At 41.0% G+C, this 16248-nt stretch overlaps 1 protein-coding gene across 2 annotated transcripts in view; it reads right to left on the bottom strand.

Annotated features, from left to right (window-relative positions):
- Positions 1 to 16248, bottom strand: part of kcnq5b (potassium voltage-gated channel, KQT-like subfamily, member 5b) — a 120363-nt gene that overhangs the window by 6753 nt on the left and 97362 nt on the right. For both annotated transcript variants that reach the window (XM_030049547.1, XM_030049557.1), the window contains exons 5-10: positions 15796 to 15921; positions 14827 to 14937; positions 14003 to 14098; positions 12792 to 12886; positions 9620 to 9646; positions 6229 to 6452 (exon numbers count right to left, since the gene is read on the bottom strand). In XM_030049547.1, coding sequence (XP_029905407.1) covers positions 6229 to 6452; positions 9620 to 9646; positions 12792 to 12886; positions 14003 to 14098; positions 14827 to 14937; positions 15796 to 15921 — 679 coding nt within the window. The remainder of the gene's footprint in view (positions 1 to 6228; positions 6453 to 9619; positions 9647 to 12791; positions 12887 to 14002; positions 14099 to 14826; positions 14938 to 15795; positions 15922 to 16248) is intronic.

The raw sequence follows: 16248 nt of genomic DNA, 5'->3' as shown, positions 1-16248 counted from the left end.
AAATACATGCATAGGATATACTGTAAATATGAAATTAATATACATATATAGAAATGCTTGTGAAAATATTAGATAATATGAATACTGTCATAATGAAATCCATTTTATTTATTTACTCATTTACTTATTAATTACTTATTATTATTTGTATTATTTTATGTATATCATCACTCACTGTTTTGTTACCTGTCTGTCCAAAAATGCTTTGGCAATATTGTATGTAATACAGTCGTGCCAATAAAGCTTATTGAATTGAATTGAATTGAGAGATGCAAAAGATTAAAAGAAGTAAAAAAACAAAAAAATAAATAGTGTTTGTAGTTGCTGTCAGAAACAGCAGACACAGTGGACGCTGGCCTGCACTCACATACATTGCTAACACTGCAACTTTGTGACAGCGTGCCTCTGTTTATGGGCGTCATCTTGAGTTATGACACCCTGAAAAGGTAAGCGAGGAGCTACTACAGCCGGACTGCAGAGTCTAGCAATTTTACCTTTTCCAATAAAATATTATCTATGATCGCACCACATAATGTTACATGGCTCATAAGATCTGCATGTACCTGCATTTTTTACATGTTATACACTGAGTCAAACAGCAACACCCCTTTCATTATGTGGATGGCGACTGCGATTGAGATCAGAAAGATCCAGAACAATGAAATAGGAAACAACAAGAAATTTTCAATTAAGAAATCGCCTATTTCGCATTACGTGTTTTAGCCCATTTTCAACACTGCAAGCATGATTACTACTGAGCTCAATTGGCTTTTTTTCCCTTTAAATATTGAATGTTAGGGTGATAAAGTAACTAAGTACATTTACTCAAATTACTCAAATGCCTTTTTGTTGTACTTTGTACAATTGTAATTGTACTTTGAGTATTTTTAAAAGTCAGTCAATTTGCTTTCACTTAAATACACTTTTTCTGAAGTATTGTACTTTGCTGCATTTTAATCACATCCATTACAGAGTACAGATTCTACACACTCTGTGAAAGCATCAGGAACTAGATGTTCATCAGCTCAAAGATTGTGGGGCCTTTCACAGTGAATGGCCAGTTAGCAAAGATTGGAGGAGTAGTACTCTGTCTTCACATATTTTGGTGCACTTTTTCTTTACATTTCCTAATTTCCAATTTAAAGAATCTAGTCTAAACTTTGTGCTCTTGTCCTTTTAGAATTTCATTGGCAGAGATCTCATCTAACATTGTTATCATTTCTAAAAAGTAACTCAGTAACTTTTACTCTGAGTACATGTCAAATAATTTACTTTTTACTTCAGTAGATTTACAGCAGTACCTTTACTTCTACTTGAGTAAAATATCATCACAGCAACAGTACTTCTACTTGAGTAACAATTTGTAGTACTCTTTCCACCACAGTAGAATTCATACACATTTTGAGTTTCATTCATAAAAAACTCTTTTCTTCAGACTAGGGCTCAGAAAACCGCATATCGAAGCTTCCCACCAGCATATGTACACACCAGAAGACATGTCGACGTCTTTAATAAAAGTGGGCATTAAATCAAACTACAAGGCAGTGATAAAGTAGCTTTGACAAAAATACACCCAAGCAGAATGTTCATTGCTGTGTTGATTTTGAACCACACCAAATTGAATGGAAACAAATGATTGCCTGGAGGTTAGGAAAGCACACTCAAACATTTAAAAAACAACAACAACATGTCTGTGACTGTTATTACTCAGAAGAGATGTGAGACAGAGACAAGTCATGCCATCTCTCCTTTGTGTCAGTGACAGAACGCTGTGTTCCTCCCACTGTGTTAACCCTGTCCGAAATGGAAATCCACACAGCATATTTACACAAATTCGATTTTGCTGTACAAAATCGAATGAATGAATGTGTCTCTTTCTTCAGCTAAAACCTCCAACTCTGCTGCTGTGAACCTCTCTTGTCTCGGGTGATCCTTTTTTGGCAACTGTGTTGTGTCCTGACAGAAAGAGGCATGTGCAAAACAAGTGTTAATGTTGTATTAGGCACATATTAATGTGGAAATTTGTGGCAGTGTTCATTTCATAATAGATAATTTGGTCACATCCACAGGCCTCTCTCTTACCAGTTATCCTAATGTTGTAATGTCTGACAAGCCTACCCTGTGTTGCACCTGCATTTGGACTTTTCCTATAAAATGTATATGGGTAGGTACTGGCCTTTATGGGTGAGCAGATATCAGACATCGGTATTGGTCTAACTTAAATCCCTGTCAATAGGAAGTATTTATAAATTTAGCGGGCTAAAACATGCAATGCAGCAGCATTGTTGTGTAAGAATCACTTCCAATTAAGCCGTATGGAAACTGTTGGATTTAGCACCCACAGAAACAAAAACAAAAATGACTAACACACCATTGACAGTGAATGATCTGACAGACGGTGGCCAGCCACTTTGGCTTTGGCTTTGTTAGTTATTGATTCCACCAGCAGGCCTCAGCCAGCTGGCTGGCTCTGACGCCCTGTTCGGCTGCTAGAGCATACCATTCCCACAATCCATCCATCCATCTATCCATTAATCCGCCCACAACCACAAACTGGCCATTACCCAGGCAGGCCTGCCAGGCTGGCACTAGTAACCCAGAGAAAGGAAGTGCAAACACCCATTAACATTCCTCCACTTGGCTGTGTGAGTGGGTGACCGAAGCCAGTTCTGGTGAGTTGATGGGGCGATGGTCAGGCAATAAGCCGAAACAACACACTGAGAATCCGGGGGATTGAGTTATCGCATGCTTGGTGTTTTGGAAGGGCTCTATTGATTCAAGCACTAATGGCTGTACACTACTGAACAATTATGAATACAGAACGGTGTCACAATGCAACAAGGAGAGTAGACACATTGACAGCAATTATTTATAGCATTTTAAACTCTGGGTCCTGATCCATTAGTGGGTCACAGTGTGGAGACAGGTGGTTCATGGGAATTCTGCATAAATGATTTTTTTTTCTCAATAATGACAAACAGAAATTTGGAAATTGTAGAATGTACGCCTATAATGTTGGACGGCACAACTTCTACATCCATCAGATCCACTAAAGCTACCCTAAAGATGCCCTAATAATAATAATAATAATAAAACTTTATTTATATAGCACCTTTCATACAAGAACTGCAGCTCAAAGTGCTTCACAATAAAAAGAAGAACATTTGAAAACACATTAAATAAAACATTAAAAAGAATAAAACACAGCACAGGGTGGAATTAAAAAGAAAAGGCTAAAAATTGAAATAAAATTTGAAATAAAAGAAAAGATGCAAATAAAACAATAAAAGACAACAGTGTGGAATAAAATAGGAGCTAGTTAAAGGCTAGAGCAAAAAGGTGGGTCTTTAATCTTCTTTTAAAGATGTCTAGTGAGCTGGCTTCCCTGATGTCTAAAGGTAGTGTGTTCCAAAGCTTGGGGGCGTAAGTAATAAAGGCGGCATCTCCAATTTTCTTTTGACTGTTGTAGGGAACCAATAAGCCAGCAGCAGACGATCGCAGTGTTCTTTGGGGTGCATAGCCGATAAGGGAGTTGGCAATGTAGCTCGGTCCCAGCCCATGAAGTGCTTTGTATACAAGTAGGAGAACCTTAAAGTCAACTCTAAATGTTACAGGGAGCCAGTGTAGGGCAGCTAAGACCGGACTAATATGCTCTCTCTTCCTGGTTCTGGTTAATAAGCGAGCAGCAGAGTTTTGGATGAGCTGAAGTCTGTCAGTAGTTTTCTTTGGGAGGCCGGTAAAAAGTACGTTACAGTAGTCAAGTCTGCTTGAGATGAAAGCATGTATTAGTTTTTCAGCATCTTTTTGATTTATAAATGGTCGCACTTTAGCGATGTTTCTAAGGTGGAAGAATGATGTCCTCGTCACCTTATTAATGTGAGACTTGAAACTAAGATCTGGATCCAATACAATGCCAAGACTTGTAACCTCAGATTTAATCCTGGCAGCCAGTTTCCCCAAGTTAATGGACAGCATCTCTCTTTTTGTTTTGGGGCCAACTAACAGGATCTCTGTTTTGTCTTCATTTAGCTTTAAGAAGTTATCGCTCATCCATTTGTTCACTGCCATGAGACAGGTAGTGATGGAATTTATCGCTGTAGCATCATTTGGTTCGGCAGAAATATACAGTTGTGTGTCGTCTGCATAACTATGAAAACATATATTGTGTTTTCTGATGATGTCACCGAGTGGCAGCATGTATAGTGAGAAAAGTAATGGACCAAGGCAGCTCCCTTGTGGCACTCCATAGCAGTTGTCCTGTTCCCCAGACACATGATCTCCCAGTCTGACATAAAACTTTCTCCCTTTGATGTAAGTTTTAAACCAGTGTAACACACAGTCAGAAAGACCAACCAGTTTTTCGAGGCGATTGATTAAAATGTCATGGTCAATCGTATCAAACGCAGTGCTAAGGTCTAAGAGGATAAGAATTGAGACCTTATTTTCATCATAGTTCAGTCTGAGGTCGCTGACGATTTTAGCAAGCGCCGTTTCAGTGCTATGATGTTTTCTAAAGCCTGATTGAAATTCCTCCAGGATGTTATTTTCTTTAAGAAAGGCATTTATTTGCACTGCAACTATTTTTTCAAGTATCTTACTAATAAATGGTATGTTTGATATTGGCCTATAGCTGCTTAGTGCATTACTATCTAGGTTGGGTTTCTTTAGTAAAGGTTTTACGACAGCTGTTTTGAACTCATCTGGGAAGATGCCAGTTTGAAGTGACATGTTTATAATTGCCAGGACGTGACTTGATATACTGTTGAACACCCGTTTAAAAAATGCTGTAGGTACTGGGTCAACACATGAGGTAGTGGAGTTGCATTCATTGACAGTCTTACAAAGCTCAGATAATGTTATGCTGGTGAATTTCCCCATGGTTGCATCGTTTTTACAGAATTTTCTGAGATCACCTGCGTTTGCATTGGTGTCTGGATTAACAGCAATAGTAGTTCTAATTGATGTTATTTTGTTATTGAAGAACAGTGCAAGTTCTTCACATCTAGATGCAGGGAACTGTTGTGAAGTGGGAGCAGTGTTGAGTAGCTGGTCAATAGTGGAGAACAATATTCTAGAGTTTCCTGAATTCTCTGTGATTATCTTGGAAAAATAGTTCGTTCTTGCCAGACGTATTTCCTTGTTATAGGTGTTCATGGCTTCTTTGTATATCTCACAGTGAACTGTGAGCTTGGTTTTGACTAGAGAGCAGTAGCAGTTTTCTTGCTCAATGACATGAACAATTTTTAAATCCCAGAGCAACCAATATGCTGCCTAAAAACAATAAATGTCGTGTAGAGAAAAATCAAAAAGGCACTGTGTAGGAGGTCTAATGAACGGTTTATGATAGTTTTGTCGCCTGGCAAGTACCCTGATCGTGTGGAAGAACCTAAATTTGTTCTTTGCCAATGCAGCTATGAAACCCTCGAAACTGAAAAGGCATCTCAAAACATGAGCAGGGAAGGGATGCAACTTTGTTCCACTTCACAAAACATTTTGTGGGTCTTTTGACAAACAGTACCTCTGCATGTGGGTTCTAGCATGAAAAAGTTTTGGGACCCCTGATTTTGAGAACCTGATTGCTAGAGAGACTACAGTGAACGGTAGAATAATAAAATTTTGGATTAGGACACATGACTAAGCATTTCATCTGAATCCAGTGGCATTAATGAATGTTTTTCATATAACTCAATAGTAAAGCCCATCTCAGCTTCAATCCAGTCCTAACATCCCATGTTATTAGACTGTTCCAGCTGTTATTTGCCTCTACCTGCTTCGTCATCATGTCAACATTACTTATGATTGTTTGTCAGAAATGTCTTGTGTGTAAATAGCTAATGAAAGCCCCAATAGTCATCCTTACACTACTGCTACAATATGGATATGGAGGCAATGGATATTCAGGCAAAGAGATTGAGAAATTTAATTTCCTCCATATGGCCCAGCCCTAGTGTGACTGTAGAGCAGGGGTGTCAAACTGGTGCCATGGAGGGCCGAGAGGCTGCAGGTTTTCATTCCAACCGAAAACTCCACCAGGTGATTTCACTGATCACCCCACCTCCAAGCAGAGCAATCAGTGAAATCACCTGGTGGAGTTTTCGGTTGGAATGAAAACCTGCAGCCTCTCGGCCCTCCATGGTACCAGTTTGACACCCTTGCTGTAGAGGAATGTGGAGCTTGCAGCCAGTGACTTGACACAGTCAGCACAATCACTGTGATTGGCCTTCTCACCATCAGTGGTGGAGCGGGATTGGCTCTTAAGGCGGAGTGAGGGTCTGAAACGGGTGCGGTCATTGAAGCTCCAGCTCTTCTGCACCTTGGCAGGGCTGGTGCCCTCCATGCCAGCCTCGGCCACCGGTGACCGCCGGTCGTTCACTGACGAGGTCTGCCTGCTCTTGATGCTCTGGCCACGGGGGCTCGCCATCCTCACACGCTCCTTGAAACTCAGCTTCTGGCTGTGTGGTGAAATGTGGAGCACACAGTGGTAAAGAGGAGAGGAGGAGGAAGAGGAAAGATGAGGGAATGACATCATGAAGGGGTGGCATGACAGAAACAGATATGATCTCAATTTTTGAAGCAGCAACAACATATCACGATTATGTTATCTGTACCATCAACAGAATTTTGCTAAGGAGGTTATCCACTGCATGATCATTTGTTTTCTCATATTCCATCAGTCATTATCCAGATCTTTAACCTCTGATAGAGGGGCAAAAGGCTGCAGGACAGATGGATCTCGATAGAGACCAGCATGCACTATAAAAGGTGCTTTCCACAAAATGCAAGCTCAGGTTAGGCACGATGCTTCAGCTGCGCCCTAGTCTGTATTTTTGAATGTTTGTGGGTGTTCATGAGTCCTCACTTTCACATCTTTAATGGACAGGTGAGCTGTGACGTTCTATGTGGCCAGTCACAGGTGCAAGATTGCTGGATGAGTTAGCATGTTGCTACGTGGACTGGCAACACATGCAAAAACCTTTTCTGTAAAATTGTTACTGTGGTGACTTCTGAGTATAGTAGTATAGTATAGAGTATGCTTATGTTTAGAATTTCATTACATTTTTACTGATGATATGATGCGGTACGTACCCCGTAATACTATTATCTACTATTAACTATCCGAAAATCAAATCTATCAATCAAAGCTTTCCACAAAAGTCGCAGACAGATGACCATAAATAGAATGATGCTTTCATGAATCATACTTGTGGAGACCGCAGCAAGGAGTGAACAGGGTGATGGGATGCAGAGGAAGCAAGCAGGGGTAGAGGCCAGTTCCGTGTTTATGTGGTTATGACTGCATGCAAAGGTAGTGCACAGGCAACAAGCACAGCTGCCTTGTAACACAACCAAACTAGGTGGGATGCTGGACTGAGAATGTCAAGTTACAGTATAAAGTGGCTGTGATTACAGAGGAAAATAATGATGTGTGTTTTTCATTAGTAGTAATGGAATACTATTACTAGTATGAGGGACAGTACCTGGGAGTTTAAATGTGTCAGGGATATGGGGAGTGTTAAGGTTACTGAACTATAACAGAATTGTGATAGTTACAGTAAATCAGGAGGAACTGAATGAAAAAAATGATGGCGATCGACCACATAAATTTATTTTCCTTGCACTAAAAGCCTGTGCCAAAAGAAAGCCCATAACGGTTAATTATTTCACAAGATCTGGTACTGAGAGTGAAAACTGGCAAAAAATATGCTGAAAGCAGAGGCAGTTAAAACCAAAAGGCAACAGGCAGAAATAGTGCATTGCTCAGGCAAAGTCCCAATGGAGGCAGCTTGTAAATTATTATAAAGGCAAGTGATGCCCCCCAGTCCAGACCCTATGGCTACTCGCGCTCTGAGGCTCCACAGCCTCCTACCCATGCATCAAGAATTAGTCAGCATTCCCAAAGAAAAATGCCACGTAACAGGTGAGCATAGACGCCGTGTACCTATGTTTCCGAGCAGTACACCTCCTCAGTAGCTTCTGCTTATTACTATGAACCTTACTAAAAAACCAAGGGGAGATAGACATACGTTGATGTGTTACATGATGCAGAAATAGAGCAACACAAAATGTTTGCTAATGTATTTTTGTATAATGCTAAATGAAGATCTTTTCTCTACCTTGATTTTTATTTACTTAGTATTTTGAATGATATGGGAGTATTCTTGGGAGCATGTTTTTGACATGTTTTCTAAGCACATGAACTCCCTAACCTGTGTACTGTTGCATTAAATGTAAGTCCGTCTGGACAAGTGTCACTTAAATGCCTGATATATAATTGTAATGATTCCTTGTGTCATGTGCATGAAGGCTTTGCAAGTTAGGAGTAATATAGCAGAGAATACTCTTGGCACTCCATTCTGTCAGCCACTGACATTTGGAAACAGCGGAGCGGAGGCAATTGAGCTTAGTAGAGGAAAATGAACATCTACAGCACCATCTGAAAAAGCCTGTAATTTGGTGACTCACGCACTTCGTGTCAATATCTCTCATTTAACTATGTGAATTCAGCTGGGCCATGGCAACACGTGCTTGAGTCACAAGTGAGAGGCCAGTAACCTTTATACAGACTCTCCTGGCTTCTCTGTGGGTGTAAAGGTGAAGACCCTTGTTTTTGTCTCTCATCTACACAGATTTGTGATTTTGTCCATATCTGTGTTTTATAGTTACGTTTCATCACCATGTTTTGCCTCTTTACTTCTGTGATATATCATTTTGCAAATTAATAATCCAGCTAAATAAGACAGCCCTAGGTGGACAGTACCCTGTGGCTCTTTATTTCCCCTCTCTGCTGCTCTGCTGTGCAGCCATTCAATAGAGTAAATAAATAGGTGGAGGCTGGAGCTCTGCTCCCTTGTTCTTTAGGCATGCTTAAAATTGCGTGGGCTGAATTCTGTCCTTGAATGTGTGCAGGCAAGGCTAATTCTAAAAAAAATGCCCTGCTTTATTTGACTATTCTTTTGATATTGGCACATTCCTTTGTAGAGAATTTCATATATATGATACTGGATTTATGACAAAAACAGACACAATTTGACTTAGTGTTGCATAAGTGTGAAGACATGCTATTACATCAACTCAGCTCTCACTGCCTCATTCCCTGATAATTCTACAGCTGTACCAGCTAAAACACTAACAGGAGCAACACTGAAATAGACAGCAAATTTGGTAAATGGGAATGGTTAAAAAATCTGATGAGAGATCTGTGCAGGTGTGTGTGTGTGTATGTGCGTGTGTGTGTGTGTGTGTGTGTGTGTGTGTGTGTGTGGGAGGTTGTGTACATGTGTGTCTGTGGGTGTATTTTCTGGGGAAGGGAGCGACAGATAAAAAAGGGAGACGGACCACAGCACCAAAATATAGATAAAATAGTGAGTCATGACAAGTGCTTGTATAAAAGTCCCCATTAAGAGGCCTACATTTCATTACCCACAGCGATGAACGCCTGCAGCTGAGGTCACACACTTCACATTGTACTCTGAGGCAGCACAGTTCACACAGAAGGCGAGCAGCAGGAAGCTTGAAGCTTCTAACACTTGATATCATATCGTCTCCCAAACCATGAAGCTATGATGAAATGCAAGAGTATGTCAGTGTGTCAACGTTCACTGAAAGAACAGTCACAAACCTTGTGGCCGACTCTCCCTGCTCCTTCCTTGAGTTGGTGGGTGAAAAGGGAAAAAAAAGACACATTAGAGAAGATTCTCTGCAATATTCAATTTTTCATTTAACTATCACCATAGCATAGAGGAAGAGCGCAAAGCCGATCAATGGCATTGTCAGCGACTGGTCCCTTTACTGAATGCAGAAGATTTCAGGGCAGCAGTACACTGAGTGCATCACCACACTACAAGCATTGAAGGAAAGATAGACCTGAACAAATCCCAGGCTCACTACAGAGGCAAAAACATGCACATCAATGCAGTACTGGTCAGGCAAACTAGGGAAGCACTGGCAATAAGATAAAGAAGTGATTTGGACACAAGGATGGCAACACATAATCACTTCAGAGGGTATGTTTATAATAAGTGCAGGATGCATGTGTGTCTGTGTGTATGTGTGCGCATGTGTTGCATACATTATAACTTTGATGATTAAGTTTTGTCTCCCTAAATATTTATGCTTTGCTAAGGGTTTCCCCAATATTTCCAGGCTCCGTAAACATCCATATCTTTATGTATAGATATGCCAATTGTTAGAGGCACTAATCGTGACTAAATTTACTGTATCTCTAAATCTAACAGGCCGTCTTTGCTCAGTGGCAACCAAATTTCAGACAGGCACTGCAAATTCAATAAATCTTGATTGGCTCATTGAGGACATGATTGCAGTCATAAATGGATACAACACAGAGGATGTTTGTTCAAACTGCTGTCTCAGTCTTTCAAAGCAAGAGAGCAAAAGTCAATGAGCACTCAACAGATTTTGGTCCAGCAGATAGCTTCAGTAAACAGTATAGAGTGATATTTACTTCATTTCCCAAAAGGTTAAGGTAGCTCAGAAGCTGTTTGATGCTTTAGAAGCCAGTGCTTAAAGGACCAGACCGGCTCTATTTTGACTTCTCAAAACAGTGATGACTGCATCAAACATCAGTTGCAGAAGTGTGTAAAGAACATGGTTTGGTAACTTATAAGTCAAGGCTTACCCCAATTCACTCCCATTCAAGTTAAAAAAAAATTAAGAACTGCTTTGTGAAACTTCAAAGTTGCTCTGCATAGGGAATTCCATGTAATGAATACTTGCCCAACATTTACAGCACAGAGCAGGTTATCGCTAGTTTTATGGGAATGCCCAAAAGTAGGGATTAAGGTCTGAGGTGTGAATCAAGGTTAGAATCAAGATTAGAACAAAAGCAACTGAATACTTTTGAAACACAACAGAGGATTTGCTGTCCAATCAAAACTGTGCTTCAAGTGTTGAAGACACTAAGCCTCGGCTTTGATTTTTTTTTTTTTTTTGAAGTTTGAATCCTTGACCCAGGGCTAACTGTTTGCCCTGGGCTTAGCTGGCCCACAGCCAAGGAATGCAAGTGTGAGAGGGTCTTTCATTTTTCGTTTTACTCTATCATAATGACTGAAATTTTGTGCATTAATATCAAATGTGTTCAAGCATCAAAGCTGTAACATGTTTTAGGGTCCATTTGTTAACTCCTGACTGCTCAAGTGAGATGTCAGTGACCTAAGCTCAAGTTTTCTGTTGAGTGCCTCAAAACCCCTCTCCCAAAAGCCACTTGGGATGCTGCATACCCAGAACATGTGGCCTTGTGAAGGGAAACTGTGATGGCTTCTCGGGCACTCCAAGCACTCTGAACCCTGTCATCTCCTTGTCCAGTAGCCTACATTTCTGATCTCGGATCTCGGATCTCGTTTCTCCAATATCTTTGCTCTCACGTGAAGGCTTCATTAGCAAAAGTGTTAGGGTTAATATTTCCTGGTGGCGTGACATCACATCATTCAGAGGATGAGCCGGGCACACTATGTCTCGAAATGGATGTGGTTATGTTGTGCGATTTTGTTGATTTGCAAGCCGTTTCTTCTTAATTAATTAGAGTTCCAGCTATCTCAAAAAACAGAATCTGCTTTCTGCCAGAATACACTGTTTAAATGAAAAGTTCTGTGGGGTGTAGTCGCACACGTCTATTCTCTAGTCTGCTTTCTCGAGGACTCATCCAATTGTGCAACTTTTTAGCAAAAGCACACAGTGGCCACATATTCACAAAATGGAATTAGACATGCGTAACAATTTTCAAGTTTCAGTTTTTCACATTATACCAACATGAATGGTAACGATTTGAGTGAAGTTAGCCTTGTCTAAGCTACCAAAGCATGTTCTGTACACATTTACCTGTATGCAACCAACAAACACAATCATAGCTGTTCATGAGATGTCGAAATAGAATCAGCATGTGTCACAATCCTGTGATTTCTGTTTGATTTTGCTTTTATTTATCTCTGTTTGTTCTGGTTCCCTGGTAAGCCAGTCCAGACCTGTTTCGCCCTGCACACCTGCGCTGCTTTAGCCTCATTAGCCCTGCCCCTGGTTTACCTGTTCATTGGCCCTCTCTCAGCCAATCAGTCACCTGCCTGTTCTCCTGTCCACCCACCTGCTCCTATTCCCTAATTAGTTCAGTTTGTATTAAAGTCCAGCTTTCAGCTCAAGTCCTTGTCAGGTTGTTGGTCCTTGTCTCCAGCCTGCAGCCCATTACTTACTTTGTTTCTGTTTTCTGTGCCTCACTAGCTGATTTTGTTTTTGCCTTCAGTTAGTTAGTGTCTCAGTATTCTGTTTATGAGTTTTATTGCTTTCCAACCTCCAGCCTGCTTCCCTGCTTGTTTACTTTGCTGTACATCTGTCTGTCAGCCCAGACTTTATCCACCTCTGTATACCTGGTCAGCTCAAAATCTCCTCTATACCTGCCTGCAACTGCTCCATTAAAGATGCTTTAACATCACCCTTGCCTCTGGTCTGCATTTGGGCCCACCTATCTGCATCCTCTGTGACAGCATGGTCCTTTAACTACATTTGTCAGTGCAAGTTTGGATCAGCAGAGCCTGGAAAGATATTACTCTTTTTGATGGCTGTGAACCATTTTCTCACAAGAAAAGACAAATTATAAAATCAAAAGAAGAAAAAAGATATACGAAACAGAGAGCGAGAAAAAAGTGAGGCTGAATAAATACAAATTTTAAACAACATACAATAACTCTAAAAACATACCACATAATTTGAGAAAGTATGGGAAAAAGATTGCTAGAGTGGCACAGACACCAAATACAGACACCAGCTGCCATAGTTGTACCTACTTTGTAGGGCTGCAGGTATGCAACGCCTTCAAGTGAGGCTTCCAGGTAGCAATGGAAACCGAGTTCTCATCAGCCGCATAACTACGCCAAACACACTGCATGCAGAATACACAAAACCAGAAAGAAGAAAAACAAAAGTACAAAGAGGAGACCAAATAAAAGATAGACACAAAGAGAAAAAAAATAAGATAAAAGGACAAGGCCAAGGAAGGAGGAGGAAGAGGAGGAAGAGGAGGAGGGATCAAAGAAAAGAAAACAAATGAAAAAAGGCTGATTAGTGAAAACAAAACAACAGGTGTGTCACACGTCTGTGCTTGGGCGGAGGTCAGGCATGAATACATGCCTGTGGGAGGGCAGGAGGCTCTCATAGTGCCGCCAGGTGGCGTCCAGGTCAGGCCTGGCGCTGTCTGTGGAGTAATAACGCCACGCAGCCTGGTACAACATGGAGACGGATGGGGGGGGCGGGATGAGGAGGAGGATGATGTGAAGAGGAGATGATGGAAACAAAAGATGAGAGCGAGAGGGTGGAGAAAAAATGGGGGGAAGATGGGGGAAAAGAGATGGACAGAGGAATCCAAGAGAGAAAGAAGTTGAAGCGTGTGGGAAGAGGAGGATGAGAAAGTTGACGAGTGGAAGCGTAGAGGACAAAGAGGAGGCAAGATGGCATATGGAGAAATACATGAGGAAGACAAGTTGAGGTTAGCAGTGTTAACATCAAGAATATCAAAAAAGGAATGTGTGAATGTTGGCATGAAAAAGAAGCAGTAATGAGGGTAATGGCAAGAGAGGATCTGCCAAATTGGTATTCCTTGGCTGAAATAAGCGAGAGTCTAGAAACAGTAGAAAAACTCACAGACAGGAGGAAAATTAATGAAAAGTGAAGGAAAGAGGCAGGGGGTGGAGAAGGTGAAGCTACGTGTGTTTTATAATGGATAGTCTCAGGGTTTAAAGCAAAGAAACTGGAGATAAAAAATCATTAGGGGAATTAAATCACATTTCCTCACTGAGTGTATTGTCTGGACCTTCAGTTGCTCTAGACTTTGAAGACGATTGTATTGGAAACAAGAATAGCAACAATGAGTAAAGAACCTGAAGACGTACATTTTATACATCACAGATTACCTAACATTTGTTTGTTTTATAGCGCAATGACAGTTCTGTTCAGTTTCTTGAGTCAGAGAAACAGAAAGAGAGCAGGTTGTCTGCTTTACCTGGATAAGGCAGGCAGCTGGGTTTCTCCTCTTCTCAAAGTGCTTCTGTCTGTGCTGCTCCTGGACCTTCAGGGCAAAGCCTGAGCCCAGAATACCCTGGCAGAGGGCAACAGGAATAAATACTGGAAGTGCAATTGAATATGTGCCCATGACTCATCTTCGTTACATTGTAGAGAAAAGAATCACTCCACTTATCAAGAACGTCCCAACATGGCTGCATAAAACATGGGGTATAGGGTCAATTCTGAATTTCTATATTAAGACAAACTTATGTTTGAATCACATTTTCTTCTTCTTCCTCATACATGTAGGAATGTTCAAATGTGTTGCAGTGTTGGGGATAATATGGATTTGGCGGAGCAGTCGTCGTGTTGGCCACCACCTATCCTGGCTGTGACAGAACACTGTTTATTTAGATATTTTCAGATTTTCTGTTTGATGATCTGTTTGAAGAACCCTGTTCATTTTGGTGATCCCAAACTTTCATGGATATAGCCTGCTGATGATCATCCACAGCACATGTCTAGCTCAAACTTATTTTGACGTGAATTCCATGTGGTGGAACTGAAATTCAGTTAAAATCTACAAGTCAAATGAAATTCAATCGACTCAGTAGAATATCTGTACATTGCCTGATGAGGAAGAAAGTACACCTGTTTGAATTTCACTGGACTGACTTGTACCTCCCTGAACACCATCTGTATGAATATCAGCTCATTAATCATTGCTTATATATTGATCTCGAAGAAGTGCATTTGTAAATCTGCCAAATCAATGAGAAGAAAAAAGACTGGCATGATATGGAGTGGAGACTGCTGACTTACTGCTGGCAAGGCAAAGAAAGAGATGCCCAGGAGGGCAAACCCTGCAGACAGCATGCGTCCTGTCCACGTCTTTGGTGTTTTGTCCCCGTAGCCGATGGTTGTCAGGGTGATCTGTGAAGACATAGCATGAGGCCATGTAACAATATCACACCTTTTACTGGCCACATTAAACAACAGACACACCCAAATGTCCTGCTGAAATCCATGGATGATGTGGAAAAAAAGAAGAAAGCAACATAATTAAAATAATGATTTTGATAGAGCTATTCATTTGGATGGAGTGTATTCAGCAAAATGACAAGTAAATATACCTATCTAGCTGTGAACTGCATGTGGCACTCGTTTCAAAACACTATCTTATCTATCCATCTTTCTATCTAGTTATCACTTTTCCCATTACATCCCACTGCATAGAATGAAGTGCAAGGACATGAGATTACATTTATCCTCTTTTTGTTATCCTCTACCATTTTGGAGACTGCTCACCCTGGACTCTCCCATTCAGACTCTGACTGCCGTGCATGACAAAGACGTCTGGGTTAATGAAGCTGTGCAGGGCTAATGTTTTATGAAGTAGCTGCCAAACCTCCAAGGCAACTCCAAAAGAAATAGTATAAAATGCTGGCCAGAACACACATTTTCAACATCAGCTCTGGGACTGCGTTTGTGTGAGGAGATGACAATATCAGGCTCAGACATAAATGATCACGGGTAAAAATCATGGTCTAGTGTATACAGGTATAAGTCTGAGTTCTCTTGTTGCCCAGGAAACAAAGACAAGTACAGATTCTGTCATTTGGTGATGCGAGAGGAAAAAAATCGGTTCAAGAAACGTCAACTAGATACCTAATGATGCAGTGCCAGGTAAGAAAAAAAGTCATCTGGTAGCTGTTGCTACGGCCAAAATTTCCATTATGGGTTCAAACAGCATCCCAATAAACACAGGTAAAGTAAGTGCTCAAGACTTACTGTGCCCCACCACAAGGCATCAGCGTAGGTAGCAAACTCCTTGTTGAATTTGTTCTCCACAAGGTAGACGAGGAACGAGGAGAAGATGAGGACCAAGAAGCCGATGTACCAGGCCGTCACCAGCTCCTGCAAGCAGAGGTCAACAATGGCTTTCATTGTGGAGAAAACACAGGACCTTGGTCATACATAACATAAGTTCCCACTGATTTAAACTGCTTTTTCTATGCTTTTTAGAGCATAGAAATTCTCCTTTTAAATCCACTTCAATCAGTTACCAGTACACTACGCCATGGGCATAGTGTATAGGGCGAGAGCTTTTTATACAAATCCAGTGAAATTGTTCAAGGGAAGTGGATGTGGATGACTGCAGGTTCAATATACCACTGAGATTATCAAGTGGCCACCTCCTGTGACAGTAACACTGTGACTGTACCATTTTTCACTGCATTAGGC

The sequence above is a fragment of the Myripristis murdjan genome, chromosome 1 (assembly GCF_902150065.1).
Source record: "Myripristis murdjan chromosome 1, fMyrMur1.1, whole genome shotgun sequence".
Classification (NCBI taxonomy): domain Eukaryota; kingdom Metazoa; phylum Chordata; class Actinopteri; order Holocentriformes; family Holocentridae; genus Myripristis; species Myripristis murdjan.
The sequence above is the reverse complement of the archived record's forward strand: the minus strand, read 5'-3'. Positions and strand labels throughout refer to the sequence as shown.